This window comes from Triticum aestivum, chromosome 7A (genome assembly GCF_018294505.1).
Source record: "Triticum aestivum cultivar Chinese Spring chromosome 7A, IWGSC CS RefSeq v2.1, whole genome shotgun sequence".
Classification (NCBI taxonomy): Eukaryota; Viridiplantae; Streptophyta; class Magnoliopsida; order Poales; family Poaceae; genus Triticum; species Triticum aestivum.
This window is the reverse complement of record NC_057812.1, coordinates 720,522,593-720,533,615: the sequence shown is the minus strand read 5'-3', so window position 1 is coordinate 720,533,615 and position 11,023 is coordinate 720,522,593. Positions and strand designations below refer to the sequence as shown.

At 46.7% G+C, this 11,023-nt stretch overlaps 1 protein-coding gene across 1 annotated transcript; it reads left to right on the top strand.

Annotated features, from left to right (window-relative positions):
* The first annotated feature begins 1,874 nt into the window (after window positions 1–1,874).
* Window positions 1,875–10,767, top strand: LOC123148171 (GDSL esterase/lipase At5g03610-like). Its single transcript, XM_044567535.1, has 6 exons — window positions 1,875–1,998; window positions 2,125–2,355; window positions 9,532–9,827; window positions 10,201–10,278; window positions 10,324–10,477; window positions 10,559–10,767. Exons 1-6 carry the CDS (start codon window positions 1,944–1,946, stop codon window positions 10,765–10,767), a joined length of 1,023 nt encoding a protein of 340 aa, XP_044423470.1. The 5' UTR covers window positions 1,875–1,943.
* The last annotated feature ends 256 nt before the right edge of the window (window positions 10,768–11,023 follow it).

Sequence of the window (11,023 nt, the reverse complement as noted above, 5' to 3'; positions counted from 1 at the left end):
GCCATTGATGCACATGCATTGCAAGAACAATAGCCAGATATTCTATCTTGTATGTAGACAACTCTATTGTTTGAGGGACCATGGCTTTTCTCAGGTATGCTGTCCATGGCAATCTTATTAGGGAGGTCTTAGGAGGCAAAGATGATTTCACCATGTTTCTTCAAAATGGCGAGTTCCCTGGTCTCTGCATCAAAATGATTTCATCCTATCGGGAGGTACCTCTATGATTGTTTGGATTCACAATGTTTGCCTTGAGCATTCTAAGTGGATGGGATTCCTAGAAGATCTTTTGTGTTGATTATGTCATGGAGGAGGAGCCGGAAGAATATATGTGTCTTAGCCTAGTGCCCCTTTTCCAGAGCCCTTTGAAAATAATGTGAGCTTCTGAGTACCCATGCATTATCCACTTGTACATTAGCATAGATGAGTTTCCTTGTACTTTGTTGATAAGACCATTTATGATCCATGAATAACTAACCACGAAGACATCTACTTTTTATTTGATATGGTATGGTCCAGAACACATATCCATATGAAGAAGAAGGATTGGAGTGCGGGCTTTTGGTGGATGACCACCACTGAGGACATTTTTTTTCAAAAAAAAAGCTCATCTAAAAGTTTTCGAATCATTTCCATGGAAACTTGTATGTGTTCCGCATGAACGTGTGATAATTCGTTTACAAAATTATGATTTGTAAGCTGCTGTAAAAGAAGAAAAACCAGCCCAACAACAAAAGTACAAAATTCTCGCCCAAGAAAATACAAAATTCCGGCCCAAACAAGACAAAAACAAATTCCAGCCCATTTTGGAAATATGTATTTCTCTTTTTTCTGCATGCCATGTGTGAAAGTATAATGTTATGAAAAATTGCGTATACATGGTATACATGTGTATGTGTTGACATAAAATTTCGAAAAAAATCATGCTGTGGACATTTGTATTTTGAAAACGTCCACCGTGGTGGTTGACCACCATTAGCATTTTTCTAGAAGGATTGTTGGTACCAAAAACCTAGTAAGCATGGAGAGCTTAGGTGTTACTAGCTGCAAGCTATTTTCCATGGTTTACTGCAGTCGCCGCCTCCAATTCTGGCCTGATTGGAGAGACATGACCATCATTGTCTTTCTCTTCTTGTATTCCATGCTGATGATCCATTTCATGTCAAACACCCAAAGTCCACTTCGACGTAGCTGCGTGGGAGACTAAAACATGCATCCAAATCCAGAATGAAGGCGGGGAACACACGAGCTTGCACATCCACCACTGACGAGGAATAAAACCATTGTTGATTTTTATTTTTATTTGTACGAGGGATTGGTAAATTGTTAATTTGGCTTCAGCATATTATGAGGCTATGAGCTGAATACTAGTCTATAATTTTGGTCATACGACTAACAGAAGTTGGAATAGCATGCAGCATGCATGCATATAATAAATCTGAAAATTAAAAATAGCATCATGCCTGCATATGTATTCTGAACGCCACAAGAGGTCAAAGGTCAAGGAACCGCGGCATATACATCCCAACCTCCGCACATATGCTTTCTCCGTGGTCGAGCGGATACGACTTTTGAATGAAGTTATAAACACGAGTCCCATCGTCGTCCAGGTTAAAGCGAGAGATCAATTAGTTTGCTAGGCAAATTTAAACATAGATAGAGTACATTCGAACGGTGAGAGAGCTCTCCATGTGGAACACGACCTTCAGCTCTCCATGGTCCTTTTTTTTATCCGCGTGAAGGGTTATGAAGTCCACATTTTGAGGGATCCGCAAATTTGAATGAAGCGGTTATGAAGTCCACATGATGTACGTCCGTACATCCTTCTATAAATACATAGCCCGGCCGGCCATACCACTATCCCATCCCTTCCTCGCCTCCTCCATCCGCAGCACCCTCTCCATCATCTGCTTCGTCTCCAGCCGCCAGCAGGCCGGAGCAACATGAAGCTCCTTCCGACCGTCTTCCTTCTCCTCCTCGTCTTCCTTGCATTGGATGGTACGTGCATTATCAACTACTGCCTTGTTTTCCCTATCCGTATGCTACTTCAATCTCATTGAGTAATTCAACTCATGTTCTGCCTGCGTCCACGAATGTACTGACATGATCGACCTATCCTGACAGATGTGGAGGCCCGAGGCACACCTAGGGCTCATCGTTCCAATCACCAGTGGTCCAGCATGTTCGTCTTCGGCGACGACTTTGTCGACAACGGCAACGTTCCCAACATCGTTGGCGAGAAGACGTCGCGGCAGTGGAGCTACCCGTACGGCTCTTATCGCAGCTCCAATTGGTCTGGCGCTCCTGTTCCAACAGGACGCTTCTCCAACTACCGGATGCAATCAGATTTTATCGGTATGTGTAGAATCTATAGTATATATCCATAGCTAATGAATTGAATTTTTAGACTACTGCTAGTGTGTTATATATGACATGTATCATTATACATCTATGTGCATCCTGCTGAAATCTGAGATGGGCTCTAGGCCCATATTGCAATTTCTGAAAAATCTCTAAGGGCCCATGTGGGTTATATGGCACTAGGTGTGGTGGGAAGTTTAGTCCCACCCCGGAAGTGGAAGGAGAGTTGGAGTGGTTTATAAGGGTTTCTCTTCTACATGCTATTGGAGCTTGAGAAGAGAAGAGGCCCTCGCGCACTCCTCCTCCGCCGCCCGCCTCGCCACGCCTCGCCTCGGCACGACGCACGCGCTTATTTTTGCCAGTCACTAACGGAGAGTTTTCTGACAGCTGGGCCACGATCTGAGACGTCGGATCATGGGCTGTCACGGACTCGGACGTGGGTCGAGCCCACGTCTCTTCACGCGGCTGCGCCTATAAGTATGCGGTGTCTCCTAACCCTAGCCGCCACGAACAGATCACATCTGCTCACGCGCACGCCCACCGTCGTTCCTTTGCTGCTGCTGCCGCCGGTGACTCCATCCCGTCCGCCACGTACACGGTCGACGGGAGAGCAGGTCTCCGAAACCACGCCCTTCTGGTTCCTGTACGGGGTGAGGGGCGAATAGGTTTTTGGGCAGCGATTACGCGACTGCTCGCTTCCGATCGTCTACTTCCTCTACGTCCGCGTCGCCTTCGTCATCACCATGTCCACCGACGCCGACCGTGCCGCCGCCGAGAAAGCTGAAGCCGACAAGAAGGTCGCCGAGGACGCCGCTGCTGCCACCAAAGCCGCGGCCTCTGCGTGGCCTACTGGAGGGTATAACTCGTTTATCCCGCTCCTGATTATTTTCATATTAGCAGTACTAGCAGTATGTGTAGATTTGTCTACTGTTTGCTTAGTACGTGCATGTTTAGATCAGAGTCAGTACGTCATCAACTTAGTCAACGCCATGCTAGTGATTTACTCATGGATTAATTTAATCGAGAAATTGCCTATTTACTCAACAATCCAAAAACCTATTATGTGTAGGAATTTCTCGGCAAGTGGCTTTGCCGCTGCACTGAAACCGGATAAGTTTACCGGTACATACTTCAAGCGTTGGCAGACTAAGACCACGTTATGGCTCACGGCTATGAACGTGTTCTGGGTCACCGGTGTCTCCACGGGAACGATTGCTCCTGAACAGGAGAAGGCGTTCAAGGAGGCTACCGTTGTGTTTCTCGGAGCAGTTCTTAGCGTGATCGGAGATAAACTGGTCGACGCATATTTACATGTGCATGTCGCCAAGGACTTGTGAGAGGCGCTCGAATCTAAATTCGGGGCCGCCGATGCAGGGAGCGAGATGTATATTATAGAGCAGTTCCACGATTACAAGATGGTTGAAAACCGTCCTGTATTGGAGCAGGCTCATGAGATAATATGCATTGTTAAGGAACTTGAGCTTCTCAAGTGCGAGTTACCGGGCAAGTTTGTCGCGGGCTGCATAATCGCTAAGCTCCCTAATTCCTGGAGGAACTTTGCCACCACTCTGAAACATCAGAGGCGTGAATTCTCTGTGGAGGATGTCATTGGCCATTTGAGTGTTGAGCAGAATTCGAGGGCAAAAGACTCGCACGGAAAAGGGGCCGAAGGGACTTCTGTTGCCAACATGGTGAACCAGAAGAACTTCAACTCCCACAAGCCCAAGGGAAAGAACGGTGTCCAACACAATACCGACTTTAAGAAGAAGGGTAAGAAGACCTTCAAGAAGAACAAGAAGGACGAGGGCTGCTTTACTTGTGGTTCGGTTGAACATTGGGCCAACAAGTGCCCAAACAAGTACAAGAAGTCAGGACAGGACTCCAAGTCTGTCAACATGATTGTGGGCAACAATGAGAATGGTGCATCTGGGTACGGTAATTTATTTACTGTTTTTTCAGTGTTTCAACCCAACGATTGGTGGGTGGACACAGGTGCAGGTGTTCATGTGTGTGCTGACATTTCATTGTTCACTTCTTACCAGGTCACAGGTCACGGGTCCGTATTGATGGGGAATGGCGCGAGTGCTTCTGTTCATGGTGTTGGCACGGTCGATCTGAAGTTTACTTCGGGAAGGATCGTGCAGCTGAAGAACGTGCAGCATGTCCCCGCCATCAAGAAGAACCTCGTTAGTGGCTCCCTTCTATGTAGAGAAGGGTTTAAGTTGGTTTTCGAGTCTAATAAATTAGTTGTTACAAAATATGGACTCTTTGTTGGAAAAGGTTATGAGAGCGGAGGGATGTTCTGCCTTTCCCTCGCAGATTTTTGTAATAAAGTCGTGAACCATATTCATTCGAATGTTAATAAATCTGAAGTTTGGCATTCACGTCTTTGTCACATTAGTTTTGGGGTTATGACGCGGCTAGCCAAGTTGGATTTAATCCCGAGTTTCACTTTAGCCAAAGGTTCTAAGTGCCTTTCATGTGTGCAAGCTAAGCAACCTCGCAAGCCTCATAAGGCCGCGGAGGAGAGACACCTGGCACCATTAGAACTCATACATTCTGATCTTTGTGAGATGAATGGTGTGTTGACTAAAGGTGGAAAGAGATACTTCATGACATTGATAGATGATTCCACTAGATATTGCTATGTGTATCTGTTAAATACTAAAGATGAGGCTCTACACTACTTTAAAATCTATAAGGCAGAAGTTGAAAATCAACTTGAAAAGAAAATTAAACGAGTCCGGTCAGATCGTGGTGGAGAGTACTTCTCGAGTGAGTTTGATTCCTTCTGTGCGGAACACGGCATTATTCATGAGAGGACGCCTCCCTATTCACCCCAGTCAAACGGGGTTGCCGAGCGGAAAAACCGTACTCTAACTGATTTGGTTAACGCCATGTTAGATACATCGGGTTTATCCAAGGCATGGTGGGGGGAGGCTATATTGACGGCATGTCATGTCCTGAATAAAGTTCCGACAAAGGATAGTGAGATCACTCCCTATGAGAAATGGGCAAAGAGAAGGACGACACTCTCGTACTTGCGCACTTGGGGCTGTTTGGCGAAAGTCAACGTGCCGATCCCCAAAAAGCGTAAGCTTGGACATAAGACCGTGGACTGCATTAATTTGGGCTACGCTAAGAACAGCGTTGGCTATAGATTTCTAGTAGTGAAATCTGAGGTACCTGACCAGAAGATCGGTACAATTATGGAGTCTAAGGATGCTACATTCTTTGAGGATATTTTTCCTATGAGAGATATGCAAAGCACTTCTAGACAGGAATCTGAGGAGACTCCTGAACCTGCCATCCCTATGGAATATTATGAACAAACACATGATGAAAATCCCGAGGAGGATGACGAGGAAACCCTTGGTAGGGGCAAGAGACAAAGGACTGCAAAGACCTTTGGTGATGATTTCTTCGTGTACCTCGTGGATGATACTCCCACTTCTATTTCAGAAGCGTATGCCTCTCCAGAAGCTGACTACTGGAAGGATGCGGTCCGTAGCGAGATGGATTCCATCATGGCTAACGGGACATGGGAGATCACTGACCGTCCCTATGGTTGCAAACCACTGGGATGTAAGTGGGTGTTCAAAAAGAAGCTTAGGCCCGATGGTACGATTGAAAAGTACAAGGCTAGGCTTGTGGCCAAGGGCTATGACCAGCAAGAAGAGGAAGATTTCTTTGATACTTATTCACCTGTGGCTAGACTGACCACCATTCGAGTATTACTCTCGTTGGCGGCCTCACATGGTCTTCTCGTCCATCAGATGGATGTTAAGACGGCTTTTCTAAATGGAGAGCTAAAGGAGGAAATCTACATGCAACAGCCTGATGGCTTTGTGATAGATGGTCAGGAAAGAAAGGTGTGTAGGTTGATAAAATCTTTATATGGCCTGAAACAAGCACCTAAGCAATGGCATGATAAGTTTAATACAACTCTTACATCTGTTGGTTTCGTTGTTAATGAGGCTGACAAATGTGTATACTATCGCCATGGTGGGGGCGAAGGAGTTATACTGTGCTTGTATGTTGATGACATACTGATATTCGGAACAAACCTCAAAGTCATTGAGGAGGTCAAATCGTTTCTATCTCAGAACTTTGAGATGAAAGACCTTGGTGTGGCTGATGTTATCTTGAACATCAAGCTACTGAGAGATAATGAGGGTGGGATCACACTTCTGCAATCCCATTACGTTGAGAAGGTGTTGAGTCGTTTTGGATATTCGGACTGCACACCATCTCAAACACCATATGATCCTAGCGTATTGATTCGAAAGTCCAAAGGCATGGCTAAAGATCAATTGAGATACTCTCAAATCATTGGTTCACTGATGTACCTAGCGAGCGCAACGAGGCCTGACATCGCGTTTGCTGTGAGCAAACTGAGCCGGTTTGTTTCCAAACCGGGTGATGTACATTGGCATGCTGTTGAGAGAGTTATGCGCTATCTGAAAGGTACTATGAACTATGGACTTCACTATACCGGATACCCGTCGGTACTTGAAGGGTATAGTGATGCGAATTGGATCTCTGATGCTGATGAGATGAAGGCCACAACTGGGTATATGTTTACTCTTGGAGGTGGCGCTGTTTCCTGGAAGTCTTGCAAGAAAACGATCTTAACGAGATCGACAATGGAAGCAGAATTAACGGCATTAGACACATCTGGTGTTGAAGCGAGATGGCTTCGAGATCTTTTGATGGACTTGCCATTGGTTGATAAACCGGTTCCGGCTATCCTTATGAGCTGTGACAATCAGACTGTCATCACCAAGGTGAAGAGTTCAAAGGACAACATGAAGTCCACCAAACACATAAGAATGAGATTAAAAGCTGTCAGAAAATTAAGAAACTCCGGAGTGATAGCGTTGGACTATGTCCATACGGCTAAGAATCTGGCAGATCCCTTTACAAAAGGGCTATCACGTGTTGTGATAGATAATGCATCGAGGGAGATGGGTATGAGACCCACATGAGTTGCCATGGTGGTAACCCAACCTATATGATCGGAGATCCCGTGAAGTAGGACCTGGGAAAACAAGCCAGTGGTGAACTGAGGAGAGTAACTATACTAACCCACTTCGTTGGAGATGCAATACTCTCGATACTGTATGGTAGGATGACTACGGTCTCAATGTGTTCCAAAGCTTATAAAAGCAAGATGCTATCCTACAGAGCGATCTTTGGAGGAACACACCTATATGAGCCCGACTGCTGGTCACAGTCTATGAGATTGGGGTGATCTCTAGTAAGCTCATGAATAGGCCAGGAGTGTGACTTATATGCTCCACCCGAGGGGTCAGCCTTCGGCAGCCTAGTACTAGTAAGACATGTAGTGAAACTTCTTTACGCCAAACTGACAATTCAAGGCATAGTCTATTGTTCAGTTGTGAAGGAGTGTAGCCACTTGTTCTAGGTGAAGTTCAACCTTAACAGGTCTTTACTGAAACACTGGTATATCGAAACAGCAATTGGAACAGAGGACACAATGGGCCCTCGAGATCTGGTGGGGGATTGCTGAAATCTGAGATGGGCTCTAGGCCCATATTGCAATTTCTGAAAAATCTCTAAGGGCCCATGTGGGTTATATGACACTAGGTGTGGTGGGAAGTTTAGTCCCACCCCGGAAGTGGAAGGAGAGTTTGAGTGGTTTATAAGGGTTTCTCTTCTACATGCTATTGGAGCTTGAGAAGAGAAGAGGCCCTCGCGCACTCCTCCTCCGCCGCCCGCCTCGCCACGCCACGCCTCGCCTCGTCACGACGCGACGCGCCGCGCCGCGCCGCGCCGCGGGTTGCGGGATTGAGCCGAGCCGAGCTCACACCTACGCGCTTATTTTTGCCAGTCACTAACGGAGAGTTTTCTGACAGCTAGGGCTCATCGTTCCAATCATCAGTGGTCCAGCATGTTCGTCTTCGGCGACGACTTTGTCGACCACGGCAACGTTCCCAACATCGTTGGCGAGAAGACGTCGCGGCAGTGGAGCTACCCGTACGGCTCTTATCGCAGCTCCAATTGGTCTAGCGCTCCTGTTTCAACAGGACGCTTCTCCAACTACCGGATGCAATCAGATTTTATCGGTATGTGTAGAATCCATAGCTAATGAATTGAATTTTTAGACTACTGCTAGTGTGTTATATATGACATGTATCATTATACATCTATGTGCATCCTGCTGAAATCTGAGATGGGCTCTAGGCCCATATTGCAATTTCTGAAAAATCTCTAAGGGCCCATGTGGGTTATATGGCACTAGGTGTGGTGGGAAGTTTAGTCCCACCCCGGAAGTGGAAGGAGAGTTGGAGTGGTTTATAAGGGTTTCTCTTCTACATGCTATTGGAGCTTGAGAAGAGAAGAGGCCCTCGCGCACTCCTCCTCCGCCGCCCGCCTCGCCACGCCTCGCCTCGGCACGACGCACGCGCTTATTTTTGCCAGTCACTAACGGAGAGTTTTCTGACAGCTGGGCCACGATCTGAGACGTCGGATCATGGGCTGTCACGGACTCGGACGTGGGTCGAGCCCACGTCTCTTCACGCGGCTGCGCCTATAAGTATGCGGTGTCTCCTAACCCTAGCCGCCACGAACAGATCACATCTGCTCACGCGCACGCCCACCGTCGTTCCTTTGCTGCTGCTGCCGCCGGTGACTCCATCCCGTCCGCCACGTACACGGTCGACGGGAGAGCAGGTCTCCGAAACCACGCCCTTCTGGTTCCTGTACGGGGTGAGGGGCGAATAGGTTTTTGGGCAGCGATTACGCGACTGCTCGCTTCCGATCGTCTACTTCCTCTACGTCCGCGTCGCCTTCGTCATCACCATGTCCACCGACGCCGACCGTGCCGCCGCCGAGAAAGCTGAAGCCGACAAGAAGGTCGCCGAGGACGCCGCTGCTGCCACCAAAGCCGCGGCCTCTGCGTGGCCTACTGGAGGGTATAACTCGTTTATCCCGCTCCTGATTATTTTCATATTAGCAGTACTAGCAGTATGTGTAGATTTATCTACTGTTTGCTTAGTACGTGCATGTTTAGATCAGAGTCAGTACGTCATCAACTTAGTCAATGCCATGCTAGTGATTTACTCATGGATTAATTTAATCGAGAAATTGCCTATTTACTCAACACATCCAAAATAATCTATCATATCTATTGCCTTGTCCATGCAGCAAGGATGTTGGGCCTCGCTGAAGCCCCTCCAGCGTACGAGCTCACATCAGGCCAATCTTGCGACTCATCTGGCATGACCTTCGCTGTTGGCGGCGCTGGTGTCTTCAAGGTGACGTCGACGGCGAAGAAGGTGCCGACCCTTGCTGCACAGGTTCAAGCTTTCAAGAGGCTAGTCAACGACGATGTCATCTCAACACGACAGCTTCACCACTCGGTCGCACTCATCGCCATCTCCGGCAATGACTACATGAGCGGCTCCGAGGCCAATAATGTATTCTACTCAAGCTTCGATGATGTAAGGGCATCTTCAATAGATTGTATGTTAGTCTTGTTGGTAAAATGTCCATGTCATCAACCAACAAGCTATCATACAACTACTCCAATGGGTTGTATCTAAGGTATTCAATAGATGATGAGAAAATAAATGTGATTACTTTCTATTTCACCTTGGAGCTTGTGCAAAGGTTGTTGGTTATTCTACATACAACTTTGCTCTCTCTCCACATTTATTACATGCCACATTATCACTTTGTCCTAGGTGGCAAATTTACCAACACCTATCTTACAGCTGTTGGAGATGCCCTAAGTAGTACATACTCTGCATACAAATTAAACCATCAATTAATATATCGATCTCCACTTTACTAATTAACTTTTCATGGATGCAGCTCGATACTTACATAGGAAACGTGGCGACTGAGATCCTAGATAATGTGGCGCAGCTGCAGATGCTTGGTGTGAGAAAGGTTCTAGTAAATAACTTGCATCCCATTGGTTGCATGCCTTCACAGACTAGTTCGAACAACTACACCACATGTGACCTTCTGGGCAATTATGGCGCATCGGTGCACAACAAGTATCTAAATCAAATGATCGGAGAAAGGGACAACATCCACATACTAGACCTCTACTCTGCCTTCACCGACATCGTGAATCACGCCCCTGGTAAGTGTGGATGTTGTAAGTCAAATCTGGTTTCTAATGTGTCAATTCATCTATGTAACTATTTTTATTTCGTGCATGCAGGTGAAGGGTCGGACCGGTCCAAGGACTTCAAGCGCAAGCTGACCCCGTGTTGCGAGAGTTCCTATGAGGGAGGGTACTGTGGAGAGCGTAGCAGTTCAGGGAAGCACCTCTGGGACAAGGCACACCCAACACATGCTGGGTGGGAGGCAGTAATGGAGGCGCTGGAGCAACCTTTGATGGAATTTCTCGATCAGGACTATGTTCCATGATGCCTTGTATTTTTGGCAGAAGCTTGATTAATTGATAGTTTTGGTGCCGTATCTTTTAGGTTAGCATTATATACAGTATGCGTATTTAGGGGTGAGCTTCAGAGGTATTATTTCGTCATGTTTAGCTGAACTTTTAGTCTAGTAGTAGCCTTTATAGGTGAACTTGTTCCAAATTGCTTAATGTCTCGTATCCCATGTGAGATTAGAAATAAGGTCGTATATATGGTGAATCTACTGCGCATGCATGCTTTTGACC

What these genes read in the sequence shown, in the direction of transcription:
- LOC123148171 (XM_044567535.1), top strand. Translation starts at nt 1,944, where the DNA reads ATGAAGCTCCTTCCGACCGTCTTCCTTCTCCTCCTCGTCTTCCTTGCA. An exon ending in AGATGCTTGGTGTGAGAAAG is followed by an intron (nt 10,279 to 10,323) that starts GTTCTAGTAAAT and finishes ATGCCTTCACAG; the next exon opens with ACTAGTTCGAACAACTACAC. An exon ending in CATCGTGAATCACGCCCCTG is followed by an intron (nt 10,478 to 10,558) that starts GTAAGTGTGGAT and finishes TCGTGCATGCAG; the next exon opens with GTGAAGGGTCGGACCGGTCC.